At 57.0% G+C, this 21,682-nt stretch overlaps 2 protein-coding genes across 2 annotated transcripts; one reads left to right on the forward strand and one right to left on the reverse strand.

Annotated features, from left to right (window-relative positions):
• Positions 1-4,977: 4,977 nt before the first annotated feature.
• SNX33 (sorting nexin 33) lies at positions 4,978-9,760 on the reverse strand. The gene is made up of 2 exons (XM_065641668.1): positions 7,575-9,760; positions 4,978-5,884 (listed from the first exon to the last, which is right to left on the reverse strand). The coding sequence occupies exons 1-2, from the start codon at positions 9,010-9,012 to the stop codon at positions 5,631-5,633; spliced, it is 1,692 nt and encodes a 563-aa protein (XP_065497740.1). The 5' UTR covers positions 9,013-9,760; the 3' UTR covers positions 4,978-5,630.
• A 1,253-nt stretch (positions 9,761-11,013) lies between these two features.
• On the forward strand, positions 11,014-19,901 carry SNUPN (snurportin 1). The gene is made up of 8 exons (XM_065641910.1): positions 11,014-11,168; positions 11,310-11,466; positions 12,270-12,374; positions 12,497-12,593; positions 13,180-13,277; positions 13,590-13,667; positions 15,286-15,366; positions 18,881-19,901. The coding sequence occupies exons 1-8, from the start codon at positions 11,017-11,019 to the stop codon at positions 19,208-19,210; spliced, it is 1,098 nt and encodes a 365-aa protein (XP_065497982.1). The 5' UTR covers positions 11,014-11,016; the 3' UTR covers positions 19,211-19,901.
• Positions 19,902-21,682: the final 1,781 nt, after the last annotated feature.

The following is a 21,682-nucleotide window of genomic DNA, read 5'->3' on the forward strand; positions in this document are numbered from 1 at the left end:
CCTGGATAAAAACATCTCAGTGACTGCTTACCAGGTTACCAGTGCAGTGACATGGGGGCTCACAAGTGGCAAAAATGCCTGTGAGTTTCACTTCTATTGTGTTCTGAATTAAAAGTCACTCCTTCCTTCTCTAAGCCCCAGAAGCAGGGAGTTTCTCCTCCCCTGCTGGGAAGCCCCCGCAGCTGGGTACCAGGGCAGGATCCATCGGAAGTCCCTGCAGCCCTGCCGGGATTTCAGCCTGGTGCTGGGATTAATGTCCCAATTCAAGCTCAGATCAGCAGAGGCAAGGGCATCAGCGCTGTGGCACAGCTGAGGGAGAAGGCAGCCTCGCTGGTCCAAAACATCTCCTGGGTTAAAACCAAAACCGGCATCATGTTACCAGCTCTCAGCAGGAGCTGGGGACACCAGAACTGGCAGGTGGGGATGGACGCGCAGCAGGAGGAGGGTCTGGCACAGGTCTGGTGACATGAGCCAGTTTCCGGGCACCTATTCAAATGCAAATAAATAATAGGCCAAACAGGTTTCTTTCAGCATCCACCCAGGGCAGGTCGGATCAGTTGGCTTTGAAACCCTCCCCAGAAGCCTCAGCCACGCAGATGCAGGGGTTCAACAAACCAGGGGCTTTGTCCCGAGCCAGGCTTCAGGCCAGCACGTCCAAGCCCTGCACACAGGACAAGGATCCACGCAAGCATCGTGGCCCCAGTCTCCAAACTCCTCTGCTGCTGTGGACCACCACAACAGGAGGTCCTTGTCATCACAGGCTGCAGGACCTTGTGACAATGTTGTCCCCACTGCTCCTGGAGACAGAGGCGCGACAAGTGCATGAACTCCAAGTTCACACAGGCAGCTCTGCTCTGTTTTGGGGAGGCCAAGCGTGGTCCCAGGGCTCCCACCTCCCTGTCCCCATCTCAACCCTCCGTGGCAGCTCTCGGCAGCCCCAGCAGAGGCTCTGGGTGTTGCTGGGAGCCAAGAGAAACATGCTGTGGTCTCTGCAGGGGGCACAGGTTGTGCTCCTGGATGGCAGGTGATGAGGAGATGTCTCCGGGAGAGCCTGCCTGGGAAGGCAGGAGGACACTTCTCCCTCCCAAAGCAGGTGAAGGACCTGACCAGGGGTGGCCAGGTCCTCCTGGGAGCTGCCCCACATGGGAAACTGAGCTGGAGCTCAGGCTGGCTGTCGCAGAAAGATTTTTTACATGGCTTTGATTTAGCAGCAATTTGAAATTTACTGAGGTAGATCACAAGTTTAATATAGGATTTCTAATAACACCTAATTGACAGCTGATTAATAAAGTGATTTAAAGCAATTAAATGGGATTGGTTATAATCAAAACAGTGACTTGATTACAGATTTGAAAATGGCAGGGGTCACGCTGTACTCAAAGGGCTAAATCAGATCACATACATGTAGACAGGCACACAGGTATATGGGTAAAACATACACACAAATGTGTAAGTCACACACACACACACGTGCAGTAATCCATGGATATTTTAATACACATGGAGGTACACCTATAGCCAAAGCTTCCCTCCTGAGTTTAGCGAATTACTCTGCTCGTTGAGTCTCAAGAGATCTATCTTTGCTCATGGCTTTGTGGAGTCTATTCATCATAAGATGACCCTGGGAGATGTCCCCCCTCCCTGCCTGCCCAATTCCGGCCAGCCATGCCCACAGCCTGCAGAACAGGCTCCACTGGCAGCAAGCTGCAGGCACGTCACCCTGGTGGAACCTCACAGCAAGCCCATGCAGGGTCAGCGCTGTCCCCAGGAGCCAGGCATCGCCCCATTGCCTTGCCCACCTGAGGCGGAGCACAGGAATTTAATCCGCAGGGCCAGAGGGGCCCTGGCAGGCAGAGGAAAGGATGAAGAGTTGAGGACCTGGACACCAGAAAGCATCCCCCAGGCAACTGCTGTGGCTCTCCTGCCAGGCTGCTGGTTTGAATTCCAGCCAGGTTGAGCCTGGCCTCGCCTTCCACACCCAGCAACTCCAGGGCTGACAGACAATGACAGAGGGGCAACCACATCCCGGAGCCTGGGCTCTCCACCCCTCCTGCAAAAACAACACGCCCAGAGACGCAGCTCCCCGGCCGCACAGAACCTACCTCCCCGGCTCAGCACCTCCGGGGACCGGAGAGAGGTTATCCACGAGGGGAACGGGAAGGGTTGGCAAACCCCGGCTCATTGCCCCAGCATGGGAGCTGCCATCTCCCCAGAACCGCTCTGGGCTGGGAGCAGGAGGCAGCGTTTATAGCCACAGCCAGGGAACCAGGTGCTGCTCGCTGCCTTGCCCAGAGGAGCCCGCTCAGAGTCACGCTTCGGAAATATTTGAGAAGTGCAGTGATTAAAAGGTCGGAGCTGGCAGTCTGAGCTCTCTCGCTCTGCCCTGGCTTTGCTGCTGCTCCATGCTGGTGCCCTCCCATGTGCATCTGCCTGGTCTTGCTCCTCCAGGCAAGCACACGCTCATCCACCTCCCCGTGCAGTGGGGCTGGGGCTGGATGGGACCATTTCAAGCAGCAAAATCCCATTCAGCTCCATCCCCGGCATGTGGAGACCTGGAGCTGCTGCCAGGCTCGACCAGCAGCCATGACTCTGCTCCCCAGTTCAGCCGTGACTCTGCTCCCCAGTTCAGCCGTGACTCTGCTCCCCGATTCAGCCGTGACTCTGCTCCCCAATTCAGCCGTGACTCTGCTCCCCAATTCAGCTGTGCCTCTCCAGCGCTTGCTAAGAGGCAGGTCTGATCCTGCCCAGCCGCCCTGCTGGGACCTGCACTCCGCGCTCCCCTTTGCCGTGGGGAGGAGCCAAGTTGGGGTGCTAGGCTGCTTCAGTGTCTGACCCCGGATTATGGAGCACTCAGGGCTGGTGAGGTATCCGTGTGGCTGATGAGCCTCTGACCAGCAGCTCCGCTTGTCCCAGAAGCACCCTGCACGTCCCCATCCTTCATCCTCCAGCTGCTTTCCACGGCTGCTTCTGCACCCCAGAGTGGGTCCTCCCACCCCAGAGCACCCACGCTGGGTTGAGCTGGAGGGGACGCATGGCAGGGTGACAGAGGATTGGCTGTGGAGGTGGCTCATCCCACTGAGCTGAGCCTTGCTGCTCCAGGGGATACACGGGGATGGGTTGGATCCGGCTTGTCCCCACTGCCTGCTGGCGCAGCCCGCGTACAAACCCTCGTGTCCCAGGGCTCAGACCAAGGATGCCGGATTTTCTTTCCATGGCAGGCAAAGGCCCAAAGGGAGGATGGAAGACAACAGCTCCTGAAAGCCACCAGCCAGAGCAGAGGCAGAGACAGGCCCTCCCCAGGGAGGATGCACCGGCTGCTGCTGCCACCCCCCCACCAGCTGTCGCTCGTGGCGATGCCATGGCCTCGGCTTTCCCACGCAAGAGCAACCTTGGGAAGCAGTAGCAGGAGGAGGAAGCGAACCTGCCCCATGTTTCTGGCATTTCCTCTCGGCCTCGCGCGCCCCGGGGATCTTTTCTTGCCGCCACCCTGAGCAGGAGCAGGGAACAGCCTGTGTCCTGGTTAAGGGCAGCAACCGAAACCACTGGGGAATGGGGAGCACCGCCTGCACCCCCGGCACACGTCCATGCTGCCACCCCACACCCCAGGGTGCCCACCCAGCAGCTGCTGGGCTTGGAGCACCAGTGCAGCTGGTTCCATCCTCCAAACCGCAGCAGGATGCTGTCAGTGATGCGGTGGGCAGCAGGAGGATGCTTGAGCCCCCTTCCCAGCCAAGGCAGACCCCAAACATCTGCCTGTGTGCAGGGAGGGCCCCAGCCATTAGCGGCCAGGCAGCAGAGGGCAGAGGCAGGAATGTCAACGGGACACAGCCCGTAGGGATCCTGTCCTGTCCCCATCCCCACGCCAGGACGCTGGAGCAGAGGACGAGCTCCCAGGGTGCTGGGACATCTCCCTGCTCTGGTCGCACACCCTGTGAGCAGAGGCGGCTCTTTGCAGCATTCAGCCTTCATGGAGGGTGTGACCAGCCTGGGTTTGGGGCCCAAATCTGCAAGTGTTTATCAGGGTGGCTCCGAAGAGGATTAACTCCTTCGCCGGGGCTGCACGCGCCCTCCTGACACCGACTCTCCCACCCTCCCTGGCACTTGTCGCCTATCCCATGTCCAAACACTCCAAAATCCACCGTTGGCCACAAGTTTCTGGAACACCCCAGGGACTCAAGAACAGGGATCCCAGACAGGGCATCCCCGCAGCGAGCCAGGGCCGGGGGAGCCGGGATGGCACAGCTGGGTGCCAGCACGGCTCTGGAGGCTGCTCGCGGTGCTGCAGGCTGGCTGCCCGCCCGGGGACCGCGGTGGCAGGCTCAGACCCAGGGCCATTGTGCTGCTGGGGCCTGGGGGGAAGGGACACACAGCCCCAAGGGATGGGGCCGTGATGGATGAGGCTGCCCGGGTGGTGGGATGCAGGAGGAGACGCATCCTGCCTGGCTGGAAGCTGTGTGGTGGCTCTGGCTGTATTTCAGCATGCTCGTCCCCATGGGCTGGGGCTGGGGGGGCTCTGGGAGAATGGAGCGCAGCCCGCCGCATTCCCAGCACCGCTGTTATTTTAACAATACCCCGCTGGCCCACACGCCAGGGCTAATTTTAACCCTGGAGCCTGGCCAAGCCGGCCCTAACTTTCCTCGCTGTGATTTATCCCAGTCATTTCCCTTCGAAAACACGGCCCCCGTGCCAGCCCTGCTGTCTCCCCAGGCGGCGGCACGCTGCCCAGGGTCCTGCCCTGCCGAGGGGGACAACGGGGGGCAGGATGTGCCCCTCGGTGGGTTGTTTGGAGAGTAGGAGGGCAGCTGGTGTGGGTCCCCCCTCCCGGTGCTCAGCCCCCCACCCCACACGGCACGGGGATTTTCGGAAGCTGGCTGGAAGCCGGGGATGCTCAGATGCAGAGCCTTCCCCAGGAGTCTGGAGCGGCTCTGTTTTCCACAGACATCTCTGGGAAGGAGGTGGGTTTTTTCCTACCAACGATTTTATTGAAAAGGCTGTGGGGCTTTTTTTTTTCCTTTTTTTTTTCTCCCTTTTCCCAGTCAACAGCCATCCTCAAGAAAGAGATTTCCCTTCACCTCTGCGCATCTATTTAAAAACTGATTGGTAAAAATGCTGCAGAAAAGTTTGCAAAAAATGGAAAATATTGAAAATATCTCATGACAAAAAAAATCATTCTCTTCCAAATAAAGATCTTTTTCTTCTCTTTTTCCCATCAGAGAAAACTTTTAGTGTGCAAAATGTCGACCGCTTTTGATTTCTTCTCCCAGCGGGCTGGGATGTACCCACCTCTCTGCTCCGGGAGGATGTGTGTTCGGAAAGCTAAAAATCACCGGGCAGAGATAGTGGCACTGGTACCTTCACATCTGTCTCTCCTGTGAGTCCCCCTGAGTCCCCACCAGACCCGCAGCAGGGTGGGAGGTCCCTGGGGACAGAAGCGGCACGGCCAGCCCGCGGGCAAGCCCTTGCCCGCAGGACCACAGCCTGCCCGCCCGGGAAGCGGGGAGAAAGCCCGAAGGTATTTGGTCATTAGCGTCATGAGTTCCCATTCGTTCTCAGCCCGTCACAAGCAGAGGAGGTCTGCGAGGCTGCAGATAGAGAAGTGCATGATTTCGGCGGGGCACAAAGCAGAGGAGTTAGAGGTTGTCGTACATGCGCAATGTCTTCTCCAGCTGCTGGCTGACGCGCTGGTAGAAGATGATCTGCTGCTTCAAGTAGGACTGCATCATCCTCTTAAAGTCGGCCACGCGCCGCTCGTGGAAGTGGTTCATCTCGGCTTGCAGGGCGAAGCCCACCACACGGCAGCGCTTGCGGATCCCATCTGCCTCCTCCTGGTCCATCCTGCCCTCGTCGCTCATCCGCTGGCTCTCCTTCACCTTCGCGAAGGCGCCTGCCGAGGCAGGGGGAAGGGTGAGAGGCTGACGGACCAGTGTGTCCCTCTGCCCCCTCCCCTGGTACAGGCAGCCCCGACCAGCACCAGTGGCTCCCATCGCCGGGACACCAGCCTGGCCTCCCCAGCCAGAGGTGCAGAGCCCCCCACGTTAATAAGGGAGGAGGCAGCTGCACGTTCCCAGGCTGCCACCTCCCCATGCCCATCAATCCCCATCCCTCTCTTCCAGACAAAGAGCAGGAGCCTTTTCCCTCTGGACTCTGACCACCCCAACTCCTTTTCTGCCACATCCCTGGGCAGTCAGCCTCAGATTTAGCAGGAGCTTTGGGGATCTGGGCTGCTGGAGGGGTGTGACTCAAGGCTTGGGGTGCCAAGCTAACATGGGGCACCATGTGCTGCCATAGCCAAGTGCCCCAGCCAAGCCTGTTCGATGCCACCCCATGGATATGGGTCAGAAGCAGCCCTGCGAGACCCCAGCCCCGAGGCGGTGAGTTGGGGTGCAGGAAGGGCATGCGGTGCCGGCTGGAGCTCGGCTGGGAAAGCATCTCCCTCTCCCAGAGGCAGCTGATGCTCTGACACCAGTTTTTTCCCCTTTCCTTCCATTTATTTTTACAGCTCGGTTTCGAAAGAATCCTGCCTGGCTCTGGCCCCGCATTCCTCCCCCTCTCATTAGCACGGAGCCTGTTTGCCTGAAAACAGGACCCAGCCCGCAGCTCCCTGGGCTCTCTTCTCTTCTCCCTGCCCCTTGCCGGGAGCGTGGGTCCTGGGGTGACGGTTCTCCTGCTGCGCCAGCCATGCTCCCAGCAGAGAGGAGGAGGAGGAGGAAGCAAAGGTTGGAGGCCAAATCCTGCCTTCCGCTCTGCCCCCGCGGCCTCGCTGCTGGCCGGGATCCAGCCCCTCTTCACCCGCTGCCGTAAACAACGCAGGGAGGGAATGCCGAGGAAGCGGCCGGGGCTGGATCGCATCCTCCTCTTCCTCCTTCGCCTTCCCAGCCCTCTCCGGGGATGCAGTGCCATGCATGGACACCCCAAATGCTCCGACATGGACAGCCCTGGTTTCGCCCCAGGAAAAGCTCCCTATCCCCCAAAATTCGGGGGTGCCGGCATGGGTGTCTCCTCCACACAGCGGGCAGTGGGGCCAGGAGCGCGAGGACTTTGGCCCTGCTCCCACGCCCAGCTCCCTGGCTGTGTCACACCCTGCTGTGGGGTGCCAAGGGACATGGAGCCCTGCCTGCCCACTGCCCGCCCCAGCCAGGGCAGAGCAGACACTTCTCACCCCTTCTCCTCCTTTCCGATCACCCCAAATACCCAGGAGACCTGCAAGCACAAGGGGACAAAGGGGACATGAGGAGCCCCAATGTCCTGGGGGTGCTAAACCCCTCCTGGGGTTTAGCAGTTTGACCCTGGTTGTGCCCAGAAGGTCCAGAGCGTCCGCCCCGAGTCAGTGCTTTGGGAGTCCAAGGCATCACTTGAGGCAAAACCTGATCCTGGACCCAACAGCCCCAGCATCTTCTCCCAGGCTGGGGTGACCAGGGAGCAGTGCCAGCAGGTCCCCATCCTCAACGCCATCACTGCACAGCACCGGATCTCCTCACTGCATCCCCATCCCGCTCCCCACGCTGCTCCCACCCATGTGGAGCCATCAATCACACAGGAGAGGTCATCACCAGGGGAGAAGAAGCCACCCTTACCTTTCTGGAGGTGGATGATGTCTGGGAAGTTGGAGAGGAGCCCTTGGTACAAAGAGAGAGTGTCCAGCATGAGGAATAGATCGTTGTTGGGCTGCTCAGCAAACATCTCCCCCACGGTCTCGTATGTCTTGCCCGTGTGGGAGATGGCATTGTTGAGGGCATCTGAGCTGTAGGGGGGATCCATGTAGAAGGAGTGGCTGATGGCTTGGAAAGCATTGCCCAACTTCTGGAATTCCTTCCGGAAGCCCCCCACGTGCTTGCGCACCAGCTCCGAGGCCACGTTGGTCAGCTGCAGGACGCTGTCTTCCATCTTCTTGCTGAAGGCCTTGAAGGTGTCCACGCGGTCCTCCACGTCCTGCAGGTCCTGGTGCTCCGTGGGGATCTGGATGGTGAGGAGGAAGCTGGCGCCCACCATCTCGTCCTTCTCTGCCCGGCGTTTGCCCAGCTTCCACTGCTTCTCGTCGCGGCAGCAGAGGAAGTGCTGGAAGCCCTCGTACTGGGAGAGGACGGGGTGGCTGGTCATATGGTCCATCCAGAGGATCAGCCGCCGCTTGCGCTTCTCAATGAAGTCCTCCTCGAAGCGCCCGGTGGCCTGCTTTTCGGGCAGATGGGGCACCGAGATGACCGTGAACTTGTGCAGGAGGCGGTTGTAGAGCCAGTCAAAGTGCTTGTACCGCCGGTAGACAGGCGAGTTGATGTTGCTGGGGGTCAGCTTGTAGGAGATGTAGCTTTTAATGCCCTTGAACTTGGTTTGCTTGGTCGGGTCCTCCACAGAGCAGATGAAGGGGTGGGGGTTCGCCCTCCACTGAGGACCTTTGGAGCCCATCTCAATGCAGTACACCTCCGCGATCTTGGACATCAGGGGCACGTCGCCCAGGATGAAGGCTTCTACCCCTGAACGGACGAAGCAGGAGAAGCGGTTGAGGTTCCTCCCCACCACACTGCCCCTCTTGGAGGAGCTCATGCTGTCCTGCCTCTCCAGCGCCGGCTTGGGCCGGTAGCCGGTGTGCTGGTGGTGGCCGTACGTTGACGGGTACTGCAGGTTGGGTGATGGGTGCCCGTTGGTGCCCGGCGCGCTCCGGGGCTCCTCCACCACCGTGCAAGCGTCGTCCCAGTCATCCCAATCATCATCATCGTCATCCTCAAAGCTGCCCTGGTAGGATATGCCGGGGTTGGGGGTGGCTGTGTAGGAGGAGTCGTGCCTGGGAGAGCCGGCCGGGCTGCTAGAGCAGTCTGTATAGCTGGAGCCCGACCGGGAGCGGAGGATCTCGACGTAGGAGGCAGGGAAGAGACCGGTCTCCCCGCGGCTGTTTTGACCCTGTAACCACCCGTCCAGGGAGTTCTCGCTGAAGATGACGAGCTCCTCGTTCTCCTGGATGCTGATCTCCTCTTTGTTTTCACTCTGGAAGTTGTAAAGCGCTCTGGCTTTCAACGCCATGGCCGGTCCCGGGTGGGGGGACCACGGTGTAACACAGTCCCCGCAGGAAAAGTAGCCCCCCCGGTGACACTGAAACTCGCTCGGCACAGGGACCTCCCCACACTGTGGGAAAAGGCTTGGCTGGTTTCTCAGGGAAATAAAAAAAAAAGGTGGAGAAGAAATTCCCTACGAGGTGACGCTGAGGTCTGTATGTCCAAGTAACCCCCCCAATCCCAGCACTCTGGTTAAAAACAACATTCCCTAGTCAAGCAAGCTGCATTTCCCTCACTCCTCAGGGATGGAAACTCCAGCCGGCCCAAGAGCTGGGCTCGGCCATGTCCACGCAGGTTTTATCTTGCTGGGACGCCGATCCCGTGGTTTCACTTTCCGGGAGAAAAAGATCCGGCTGCCAGCGAGGAAATAAATCCAAAGTGACTCTTCGCGGGGTTCCTATGGATAAAACACCCCGATTTCCTCCCGCCAGCAGCTGCTAATCGGTGGATGCCGATAAAGCGCCGAGAACCGACCCCAAACCAGCCCAACCTCCCGGTGATCCCGGCCCGGGGATTTTGCAATTCCTTTCCAGGCCGATTTTTCCCGGGATTTGCTGGTTTTGTTGTTGTTGGGGGTTTTTTTGTTTTGTTTTTGTTTTTCTCTCCTGAAGTCCGCAAATCTCACGCAGGACGGAGAGGAAGGGCCCCGCAGGCAGCACCGGGCCGGTCCCGGGGGCAGCCCCCGCCGCAGCGGAGCGGGGAGCGGGCGGCACAGGGAGGGGGGCACCGGGGCACCGAGCGCAGCCGCGGCCCGGCCGCGCCTCCCGTCCCCCCGCGGACCTGGCGGGCCGCCCTCACCGCATGGCCGGGCCGGGGTCGGGGGGGCCGCGCTCTCAACTGCCGCCCGAGCTTAGAGCCCCGGGGCCGCTCTCGGTACCGCTGCCCGGTTCCGGTGTCGGCGCCCGCTGCCGCTGCGCGATGTCGGTGCTGCTGCCCGGTGGCGGGGCTGGTGCCGGTGCCGGTGCCGGTGGCGGTGCCGGTGGCGGTGCCGGTGGCGGGGCTGGCGGCGGTGGCGATGCCGGTGTCGGGGCCGGTGTCGGTGTCGGGGCTGGCCGCCAGCCTCCCGTGACGCACGGCCGCGCCGAGCTGCCCGGCTCGCAGCTCGGGAGCCGCGGGGAGCGGCGCGGCAGGTCGCACGCTGCCCTCTGCAGGCAGCCGGCCTGGGGACACCGAGCCCGCCCACGGCCACGGACCGGCCCGCGGACACGGGGGTCGCGGCACCAGCTGCCGCCGCGTCCCTCACCGGGAACCCGCCGGGGCATCCCTGCCCGGGGTGTCCTTTACATCCCTGCACAGCGTGTCTCCCTCCATCCCTGCCCGCACTGTCCCCTCCATCCCTGCCTGCAGTGTCCCCTCCATCCCTGCCCGCGCTGTCCCCTCCATCCCTGCCTGCAGTGTCCCCTCCATCCCTGCCCGCACTGTCCTCTCCATCCCTGCCCGCACTGTCCCCTCCATCCCTGCCTGCAGTGTCCCCTCCATCCCTGCCCGCACTGTCCCCTCCATCCCTCTTGCACTGTCCCCTCCATCCCTGCCCGCACTGTCCTCTCCATCCCTCTTGCACTGTCCTCTCCATCCCTGCCCGCACTGTCCCCTCCATCCCTGCCTGCAGTGTCCCCTCCATCCCTGCCCGCACTGTCCCCTCCATCCCTCTTGCACTGTCCTCTCCATCCCTGCCCGCACTGTCCCCTCCATCCCTGCCCGCAGTGTCCCCTCCATCCCTGCCCGCGGTGTCTCCCGCGTCCCTGCTCGGAATGTCCCCCACGCCCGTGCCCCGAGTGTCCCTTCCCGGTCCCCGCCCCACTCCCGACGGGAGGGGAAACTGAGTCACGGCGGGGAGGGGGGCGCTGCTTCTGGCCGGTAAGGGCACGGAGCCTCCTCGCCGCCAGGGGGCGCTGCGTGGCGCCCGCGGCACCACCCCTCCCCGCCGGGCGGAAGTGCGTCATGACGCGGCGGGCGCGGGGCGCGCGTTGCCATGGAGGAGCTGAGCGCGGCGCTGGCGGCCGGCGTGGCCCTGGCAGCGCCCAACAGCCCCGCGGCCCCGCACCCCCGCCTGGCCGCATACAAGCCCCGCGGCGGACCGGGGCAGGCTGAGCGCCGCCAGCGACTCCTCCGCCTCCAGAGAGAGTGAGCTCGGCTGGGGCTGGGGAGCGGGAGGCCGGAGGAGGCCTGCGCAGGGCCTGCCGGGCGGCCCGGGGCCCTGGGTGTGGGGAGCGGGGGTGGTCTCCTGCCGCAGAGGGCGAGCCGGGCTCCTTCCTCCCCCCACAGGAGGCGGCTGGACTACGTGAACCATGCCAGGAGGCTGGCAGAGGACGACTGGGCTGAGGTGGAGAGTGAGGGCGAGGACAAGGAGGGGGAAGATGCAGAGGAAGAGGAGATGGACGTGGACACTGGCAAGAAGCTGCCCAAGCGCTACGCCAATCAGGTGAGGGGCTGCCTGTCTTCCTGGGGTGAGGAGCGGGTGTGAACACAGGGTGATGGATGTGGGGTGGAGAGCTGCCATGGGGATGGCTGTGCTGGGGCTGACGTGTCCTGCCTGGCTTGGTGCTTAGGGAGGAATTGTGCCTCAGTTCTGCCTCCCAGGCACGCTGCATACAAACGGAAGACAGGTGGAGATGCATTGCCTGTGTGCTTTGGGAGATTTCAACTCAGCTGGCAGTGTTTGTATCCTGTTGTGCAGCACTTGGTTACTAAGATTTCCATCTCTCCCCATGTCTGGGACATTGGGAAGGAAGGGAAACCTCAGCTGGTGGGTTTTATTAACCTTGGCTGCCATATTGGTCCTAAAAGACATAGAGCCTTTCAGGTGATTATAGCCAGTCAATCTCTGAAGAGGTCAACTTGTCCGGGCTCTTTACTCTTAATATTTAGGACTCACTAAGCTCTGCCATGTATTTATAAATAAATAAAGTGCTGGAGTGGGGACCAAGGTATGGGGGTGCTCAAGCGAGGGCTATGAGCCCTGTGCCGTGGTGTGACGCTTAGTCAGCAGCTGGGAAGCAACAGAAAGACTTGAGGGAGAGTCTGTTATGCAGATTGGTTGAGGAGAGGGAGGGAGCCCCTTTGGTGCTGCAATGCAGGGTGACAAGCAATGCAGGTTGCCTTTGCAGTACGCAGTGCAGCTATAGAAGCCAAATCAAAACCTTCTTGCTGTGAGTTTTCCGTAGCTTTGGGACAGTTGTTGCTAACTGCTCTTTTTTTTTACCCCCTGGCTGGCTGTCTCCGTAGCTGATGCTGTCTGAATGGCTGGTGGATGTCCCCTTGGATCTGGAACAGGAGTGGGTTGTAGTGGTGTGTCCCGTCGGGAAAAGGGCGCTAGTTGTGGCATCCAGGGTAAGCAGCAGCAGTGGTGATGTCTCACCAGCTGGTAAAGGACCTGTACGTGTTTCCCAACTAACACAAGACTGGTCTCTTTGTCTTGCTTGACTTCTTTTTCCTCTCCTGTTTCTTTGCAGGGCTCAACAGCAGCTTACACCAAGAGTGGATTCTGTGTCAACAGGTTCCCTTCTCTGCTGCCAGGCGGGAACCGGCACAATTCAACGAGCGAGAAAGGTGACAGTCTGAGGAGGTATTTGCGATAGAGAGAAAGGAACAGGCTGCTGCTCCCCGTGTGTGCGCCAGCAGGCTCAGTGCTGCCTCTGCAGCTCCCACGAGCCCCATGGCTGTGCTGAGGGTGGTTTCAGGCCCTTTGCATATCTCTGGGGGTAACTAGACGTGGACAATCTCAGATACTGTTATACTAGATAAAAACTTATTTTAATTAGCTGCCTGCTTAACTGACACTCTTAAACCTCAACATCCTCTCTGTCTTCTGACAGCTGTGTGCAGTGTGATCTTTCTTAATACCTCTTGCAGTTGCTTTCCTGCCCTGAGGAGGAGTTACTGTTTGATAAATGCCACTTTCTGAAACAGGCCCTTGCTTTCTGTGCCTCTGGATGGTACCTTTGTAGCCTTGTTGGACTCCTCAGGCTAAAGGCTTTTTGTGGTCGCACCTCCTGCTAGTGGAAGGGGATCCCTCTGTACCTCGCAGCCTTACAGCAGGGCAGGCTTAAGGCAGGAGAGATTTCACCTGGCTGTTGCCTATTGGGTTGGGCAGTCTCTGGAGTGTGTCTGGAGCTTGCTGTGTTTGTGTGCGCAGTGTACTGCATCTTGGACTGCATCTACAACGAGGCAGCACAGACGTACTATATCCTCGATGTGATGTGCTGGAGGGGACACCCCGTTTATGACTGTCAGGTACTGAATTTGCCCCTACCCTGTTTTCTGCCCTGTTCTGTGAGCTGCTGTGCAGCCAACACTGGGCTTAAGCCCCCATGCAGTAGGATGGATATTTCCTCTAAACACCAGTGTCTGTACAGCTTGTGGGCTGCTGGCTGCTGGAATAATGGGGTACATGGGGAAATGGCAGAGTTTGGGGTGTTGGCTGGTTCCGCAGGTGAAGCGGAGTTGGTAAATCTCCCGGGCAAGGGCAGAGGAATGGAGACGCTCGGCGGGTGCCGATCGGTGATGCGTGGTGGGTAGTCGCTAAGTCTCTGCCTCCTTTCACAGACCGACTTCAGATTCTTCTGGCTCTTCTCAAAGATCCAAGAGGAGGAAGGGCTGGGAGAGAAAAGCAGGATTAATCCAGTAAGTTCTTTTGTACTGGGAGGGGAAGGAGGGTGGGGGGTAAAGCTCTCCTGTTCAGCAGGCTTCAGCACTTTCTTTCACAAGCGGAAGCTTTCTTCCTTTTTTTCTCCCCGGTCACAGATCAGGCTTCAAAGTGTACTTCTGATGAAAAGGGATGCTATGTTCAGGATGTAAATAGAACCACTGAGTATTGTAAATGAGTGTGGGTTTGTTGGTGTTTTTTTTTTTTCTCAGCCAAAGTGCTGAGGGAGATCAGATTGCAGGGTATCAGCCAACTTCCATGCTGTTTTTAGCTTTCCCTTGAAGCGGAATGGAAAACCAGTGTGGTTTCTACAGGGGGGAGCATTGGTCGGCAGCAGAACTACAATGGGATTTATTCTTGCGGAGTCTTGTGGGCTCGCAAGGCAAGGGGAAAGGCTCGGAAAGCTTTAGCCTTCCCTCCTGCTTAAACTAATCATTGAAATTGTGGGGATGGATGCTGGATTGCCACCTGGAGTCCCTGCTGAGCAAGGTTAAAAACTCTTGCTTTGGAGACTTACACATGGAGGTCAGACCTAAAACCCACAGCAGCTTGGAAAGTGATTTTGGGGGGTGAACACAAGAGATTTGGCAGCCTGACTTATGGGGCAGAGTTTGCAAAGTGAGACCTGATGGCTGTGTGCCCCCTGTGTGTGCTCAGACACAGTGAAGCAGAGCAGCTCCTGTGGGTTGAGCAGATCGATCATAAATAGGGATGACCGCTCCTCTGCCAGCAGCAAGGGTGTCTGTATTTGAAGAACATCCTGCTCTGACTCCAACAGGAATATCTAGAAGACAACTACCTAATGAAGGGGGGTCGTTTCAGTTTCCATTTCCTGGGTGGAAAGATTGGCTTGGCTGAGCCAGCAGCCTGGAGCAGACGTCTGTCTGCTTTGCATCCTGCCCAGGGGTCATCACTTTCTATTTTGGTTAAAAGAGCATCTCAGGGTCAGCTCTCCTGAAAACTCCTTCCTGCAGTCTTAAATGCTTGGGAAAAAAGTATCAGGAGCATGTGGGAGCTGTGCACTGAGTATCTGCCATCCGCACCTCTGATTTTTGTGCTGATTTTTGGAGGTTTTCATGCAGGCACTCCCAGTTAGTCTAGTGGTCTATGATTGACACTGTAGGACAGCTTGGTCCTGTCATTTTGTTTCTAGATCTGGGATTTGCTTACAAATTGCTGTTCTGAATTGCATCAGAGGTCTGTCTGTCCCAATAACCCATAGTAATCACAGAGACCAGTCGCTATAGATAAAGAAACTGGGTGTGCCTGTCGTGTTCTCTCTGACTTCATCAGCCAGTGGTTTTACTCAGTCCATGTAGTTAATGGCCATCAGGGCACTGCTTTTCAGGAGCTGGTTTAATCCTCTTTTGAGCCTGTTTGTGCAGGAAGGCCAGCAGTTTAATGATGTGGTCCATGCTTGAGATCTCTCTGGTTACTTTATCTGATGCCTGTCCCTCACCCTTTCCCTCTCATGCTGGATCTTGCACTGGGGGAAACCCTTCTGTCTCAGCTGCCTCCACACCAGGGCTCGATTCGGTGACTTGTTCTGCTTTAGGCCATGCTATTGTCTCTACTAACCCTCTGTTACTCTTTCAGTTCAAATTTGTAGGCCTGCAGAACTTCCCCTGCTCCTCGGACAGCCTGTGTGAAGTGCTGGCTATGGACTTCCCCTTTGAGGTGAGAACACGCAGGCGGTGCCAGGACCTCAGCCTTGAAGGGAGCACTGGGAGAGAGACAGCACTGGGAGAGAGACAGCACTGGGAGAGAGACAGCACTGGGAGAGAGACAGCACTGGGAGAGAGACAGCACTGGGAGAGAGACAGCACTGGGAGAGAGACAGCACTGGGAGAGAGACAGCACTGGGAGAGAGACAGCACTGGGAGAGAGACAGCACTGGGAGAGAGACAGCACTGGGAGAGAGGTGCAGCAGGTGTTAGCGATGTGTGCCTGAGGCGCGCAGGAGCGGGGGACAGGTGGCTGTGACAGAAATGGCTGGGAGGGGTTCAGATGAGTCTGCCCTTCTGAGAGTGCTACTGGATCTTGTGGAGGGCCGTGTGTGAGCTTGGCTTTTTGCTTTGGTACAGAGCCAGCAGCTTCCTGCCTTTGGCTCCTGCTGCTCTCTGCTCTCTCTGAGGTGGCCATTCTCCCAGCAAAAGTGGCTGAACAGGACACCTGTGTTTGCTTCAGCAGCTTTAGAAGTCGGGGCCGTTGTGCTGTTCAGCCCTCTCTGCTGAGAAGGACAGGACTGGCAACTCGATGTGCCGCCCAGTTCAGCTCTGTGTGGTTGTGAGCAGCGAGTCAGAGGCCTTTGTGAAATGGCTCAGGCTGCTTTTGGCTGCCCTGGCTGACTTGGCACTGAAGCAGAAGAGGCTGGAGGAGGTGGTGGCATTCTGGCACAGCGTCAGTGACAAACATCTGGGAGCCAGAAGCTGCAGCAGTTCCTGCAGAGTGCCCAGTTTCAGCCCGAGGTCAGGAACAGCCTCTACAGTGGTTGGTTGTCCCGCTAAGCCAAAAGCCGCGTTGATTTGACTGTGCTTCTTGTGCTCTCCCGGCCCAAATTAGCGATTAACTTAAGAGCAGGTTTAAATTTAAGGGACGCTAATTTGGCTGTGAGGGCTGACTTTGCCTTCTGCTTGTCAAAGCCAAGACAGTCATTAGAGCCGGAAAGTCCCAGCCCTTTGCTGGTCAGTGCCAGACCCTGCTCTGGGGAATGCTGAGAAGACATCCCAGGTTTCCTCCAGCTGACATCCTCAATTACAAATGCTCTGTGAAACAGTGATTCCCGTCTTTGTTGCAGAAAGCTTCATTCCTTCCTGAGGCATCTGCTCCCATGAGAAAAGGCTGAGGAGTATTACCCTGCTGTGGTCAGAGCAGAATCGTTTGAGCCTGCGAAGGAGACTGTTGCAAAACGCCATGGGAGGGAGATGGAGTTGATCAGTATCTCCCTCGTAATCCAGCAGTGATTTGCCCCCTGGTTTCTCTGATACATCGGGGTGCGACCCCAACAAGTGAAACTTGGTGTGATTTGCCTCAAAGCAGCCAGTAACCCCACAGAAACTGTGGTGCCGCTTCAGGAATGAAGGAAACCGCGGGTCTCTTTGTGATGTGCCGCAAGAGGGAGCCCAAGAAATCCCCGTAAATAGCTTCCACCAACAGCACATAATGAAAGAAACTTTGCAGAAGGCAAAATAGAGCTTTGCTGTAGGTAGTGCAGTATCACTGAGGTGTCCTCAGGCCTGGGCCCAGCATCTTGTGAGCCTTAGGATCTCGTGCATGTGGTGGCAACAGACGTGGGCAGTGCTTTCAGATCTGGGTCTTCAGAGTCAATCTGTAAACCTGGAGTTAGGACCTGATCTGCTATATTCAGCGGAAACTTTTTTTCCACTGAATTCAGTGGACTTTGGATGCATTGGCTGGCACTGAATTTGAAATGTTTTTTGGAGTGGATCTTAAGAGCTACTACTGTCCTACTCGCAGATTTGAGTAAAACAACGTTCAGGTTTTCACAAAGGCAGGGGGAGCCAAAATCTCAGAGAAACTCCGGTGTGAAGGAATGAACATACTGTTAAGCTCCGAAAATCTGAAAAGCGTGGCTATGAAATGTGAAGTCCTGCCAGGCCAGTTTCTCATCACGTTCAGTTGTTTAGGGACAGTGTCAGCCCTTATTCTGATGAGGCTGGTGTCAGTGCGGTGACTCAGGGTGGGGACCCAGCCAACAAATTAAATAAACTGGAAGGAATATGGGAGTTGCAGTAACTTAAGAGAAATCAGGGGCAGGAAGAATATGACTTAACTCTCCACCAGGCTGAACTCCTTTGAATTCTCCAGCTCAGGGAAGATCTTTGGAACGATCTGGAAGGCAGAAGCCTTTCCAGGCTCTGTTCTTCACCAAAACATTCCTGTGGGTGCTGGAGAATCCCCGTTGCTCATCAAGTGCCGCGCACCCGCAGGAATGGGCTGGATGTGGCGCTGGGGTGCCAGAGAATCTGGCTCTTCCCAAGCCTTCCCGCGAGGCAGGAGAGGGAGAAGCTTTGTGCTTTACATATCCAGAGGGTTACACAAGCTCATCACAATGTTTACTGGTCTGGTTTTGTGTTTTCCTAGCACAGGAATCTCTCTTTTTCTGGAATTATTTTGCAAGCTCTTAACAGTGGCTGAAAATTGTGGACAGAGGAGCACAAGCTCTCCCCTTTCTGCCAGAGGTTAGCATCTGTGGAGCAGAGACGGACAGATGCTGCTCTTTGCTCAGCCTGGCTCGCAGTCCAGCGTGGCAGCAGATATCACCTTGATCTGCTTGGTTCCCCCGTGCCTCGGCTCGCTGCCAATATAGGTGCCATTCTGCCTTATATATTCTGGGGGCTGTAGGCTCAGGGAGGGGTCTGGGGGCAATTCAGACTGAAGTGGGCTCTTTTTCTGATCTGCCCCCTCAGCCACTCTTACTCGTAGGCAAATGGCCCTTTTGAAGCTTGCAAGGCTGAGCTAAGAGCAGCACCATCACCAGCATTAGGCTGGCGGCAGGGTCTGACCTTCGGGAAGCACAGGAAGAGAAGGTGAAAATCCCTTAGCATGGCAGGGAAGCGGGGGAAACATCAGCCAGCTGCAGTATCGTGGAGTGTGGAAATAGCAGCACAAGAGTTCAGGCCTCAACCTTCAAAGTCCTGAGTGCCCTTAACTGTCATTGATTGCTGGAGAAGTTCTCTCTTGGGAAACATGAAGAATTTATTTTGCATAAGCCAGCTGAAAGAGCTGTAGCAGCATTACGAATCAGGGCTCCTTGGCGTCATGCGCTCTGACTAATTACTCTCCAAATGTATTATTTAAAATAACCTTAATCCAGTAAAGTGGCCTTTCTGTGTGCTGCCTTATTCGGAAACCTGATGACTTTTCTGCAGAACAGGATCATAGCAACCAGAGGAAAAGCGCTGGTCTGTGCCGACATCAGGCTGAAATCATTTGCCTTTGATAATTTAAAGCCATCCGGCAGTTGCTGGGCTTGTGCTGATCTTTCAGGGCAGGAGCTCTGCAGGTTTCTTCTTTCCCTTCCGCTATTTATTGCACTGCTTGAGGGGAAAAATGATCCAGCTGGTGGTTTTGGCTTGTAAATGGAGAGCGGTGCTGTTGTCTGGCACTGTCATCCACCTGCAAAAGCCTGCGGCTCTGACCTTTCATTCACTCTCTCTCCTCTTTACAGGTCGATGGACTTCTCTTCTATCACAAGCAAACTCACTACACCCCCGGCAGCACCCCACTGGTGGGCTGGCTCCGGCCCTACATGGTACCCGAAATCCTCGGGCTCACCATGCCTGCCACTGTGCTCACTGCAAAACCAGACTATGCTGGGCGTCAGCTCCAGCAGATCATTGAGAGCAAGAAAAGTAAAAAACTGGCAGCAGAAAAGGGTCAGCCGAGTGGTGTGGTGACTGCAAGGAACGGACATTACGAGCTGGAACACTTGTCTACCCCTCAGCCAGCAAACTCTCCGGAGGGTCAGGATGGAGCAGTGAGCCAGATGGAGAATTAGACTGCTGGGACAGACTGGTTGGGTAAGGAGAAAGCAAAAGGTTCCCTGCTGCTCACTGTCACTTGTGCTTCCAGAGAGGGGCAAAGGTAATGATAGGACGGTTTCATTTAAAGGGCACAAAAGTGGAATATCTTGTTCCAAGTGCAGCTGGATGATTTTTTTTTTTTTTTTTTTTTTTTTTTGCCAGGGCTTTTGTGAGGCCCTAACAGGATTGTCTGGTTCTTTGCTGAGCCAGCCTTGCGTTGGGAAACAAAATTATCTGTCCGCACACTGCAGGGTTCCCGGTTTGCCTCCTGACCCTGCTTCTGTTAAAGCCTCTGGCAAAGCTCCAGCATAGGAACAGGGCTCAGGCCCCCGAGGTGCAGCTGCTGCTCGGAACCCTGGCCCCAACGGCAGCTCCAGCCCTGGAAATCGAGGCATTTCAGCCTTTGATCCAGCTGTTTGCCCAGGCCTTCTCAATGAAAGTTTTGTGGTCAAGCTCCTTCTGGTAACAAAAAGTTTGCAGCAGGCTGCTGTAAATCCAAAGGCTGGGCTTTCTACACCCACGTGTTACTGAGAAAAACTAAATTTCCTTGCATCACAGCAGGCCGTGCCTCTGAGCACAGCTTTGTGCAGCGTGAGCCTGTACTGGAGGCTTTTCTCAGTAGGGGGAGGAAGGAATGGTTTCGCTCTGAAAAACGCTAGCATTGATTGTGCCAAATAAAAGGTTTCTCAGAAAGACAAATTCTTGAGCGTCTTCCTGCTACCTAAGGGTAGATGCGTGCTGTGCCTCCCAAATAGGGATTGAAAAACTGGTTACAGCACTAACTGGAGCAGAGGAAATGCTTGTGCGGGTTTGATTCTCTTCTGCACACTGAGGTGCTTCACTCCCTCCCCACCACTGCCCCTTTTATCCCAGCCCGAGCCTGCTTTGCGAGCACCAGCTGCTGCCTTTCCCTGGTTTTAGCAGGGACAAAACAATTGTACTCACCATCCCCAGGTTGTTTTCCAGAGGGAGATTAAAAGGCCAGAGTGGGGCTGCTCTCGCCACAGAGGAGGCAGATGAAATACCAGGCTAAACACAGTGTGGGGACATCTGTCTGTCTATGAAAATGCCCCCAGAGGAGGGCCTGGGCCCAGGAGGAGATACTGAGGTGGGGGGTAGCTGCCTGCAGATAACGGGGACACTTGTATCCTGCCCTTGCACCCCGCATTTTTTCCCGGAAAAACACTTGTTTCTGTGCCAAGCGTGCGGGCTGTGTGCGATCATCTGTCTGTGCAGCGGCTATTGATACCAGCAGGCAGCAGGAACTGGCCTAACTGGGGCTGGAGCTGGCTGTGGGATGGGGCTGGCCTGGGCTCCCCCTCCCCGGGAGGGAGGAAACAGCACCCTGGCTCCACAACATTTGCATGCGGCCAAGCATGCCACAGGCTTTTTCAAACGGCCGCTTATTTTATTAGTGTTTTTATTTTTTTAGCATACGAAGCAACTGGCCTGGGGGAAGAGGATAAACACCTGGGCTGCCTTGTCCTCCCTGTCCCTCGAAGGCTTAGGGCTGCTCCGGCTGGCAAAGGGCCGCAGGGAGACCCCGGGGCCAGGAGACCGCATCCAGCCTCTTATCAGTGCATCCAGCCTCTTATCAGCGTAGTTTTCCTTCCATCAGGCAATTAAACCCGGAGGTGGGCATCTGGATAGAAGATTTGTGCGTCCCTCAGGGCAGAGAAAGCTGCAGCTCAGGTTACTGCCTCCCTGCTGCCCTCCAGCAACCTTCCAAGGTCCTCCAGCCCCGGGAAGGGAGTGGGCAGGAGACAACATGCAGCTGAAGAGGGGCCGCCTTCAGCTGCGTCCTCTGGTCGGTGGAGGAGAGCAAGAGGGAAGCAACCAGAGCTTTCCGCCGGCTCCAGATGATGCCGCATAGTTTCCCTTTTAAAAGCATGAGCTGGGCTGGAGAAATAAATATTTGTGTTACAATTCCTGTTGGAAAGCAAAGGCCGTGTTTGGAGAGAGGGTGTTAAACGGAAGTAACCGGGGCCAACACAGTTTGTTGCTGTGACTTTTATTTGCTGGGTGCGATCCCGCTCCCAGCTGTTCCCTGCCCGGCTCCCAACTGGAACAGGCGGCACAGTGGTGGTGACTGAGAAGGGGTCATCCCCCCGGGGCTCAAACTTAGTCTGGGGCAGGGGCTCAACCTGTAGATGTGGCCTGGAGGCTCTGGAGGAAAGACAGACAGCCCATGAACTGCATCCAGCTCAGGGCTCAGCTTCTTCCCTCTGTCCTTTCTTCCATTTTCTCCGAGTTAGGTGCAAAGGCTCTGGCTATGGGCACGTTGCCAACACAGTCCTCAGCTCAACAAAATGTCCCCCTGTCCCAGGGCCTGGCTTTTTGGTAAGGCTGCTCCCCGGGGTCCCTGCTCGTTCCCGGCAGCCCCTCCAGAGGAGCATCGGGATTTTCCATCCAGGTGTTGACACCTGCACCCAGTGCTTTGGGGATTG

This window comes from Caloenas nicobarica, chromosome 10 (assembly GCF_036013445.1).
Source record: "Caloenas nicobarica isolate bCalNic1 chromosome 10, bCalNic1.hap1, whole genome shotgun sequence".
Taxonomy (NCBI): Eukaryota; Metazoa; Chordata; class Aves; order Columbiformes; family Columbidae; genus Caloenas; species Caloenas nicobarica.

Excerpts from the sequence above, each read along its gene's own strand:
- SNX33 (XM_065641668.1), bottom strand. The coding sequence starts at position 9,012 with ATGGCGTTGAAAGCCAGAGCGCTTTACAACTTCCAGAGTGAAAACAAA. Across the intron at positions 5,885-7,574 it reads CATCATCCACCTCCAGAAAG|GCGCCTTCGCGAAGGTGAAG; the intron begins GTAAGGGTGGCT and ends CTGCCTCGGCAG.
- SNUPN (XM_065641910.1), top strand. The coding sequence starts at position 11,017 with ATGGAGGAGCTGAGCGCGGCGCTGGCGGCCGGCGTGGCCCTGGCAGCG. Across the intron at positions 11,169-11,309 it reads CTCCTCCGCCTCCAGAGAGA|GAGGCGGCTGGACTACGTGA; the intron begins GTGAGCTCGGCT and ends CTCCCCCCACAG. Across the intron at positions 12,594-13,179 it reads CAATTCAACGAGCGAGAAAG|TGTACTGCATCTTGGACTGC; the intron begins GTGACAGTCTGA and ends TTGTGTGCGCAG.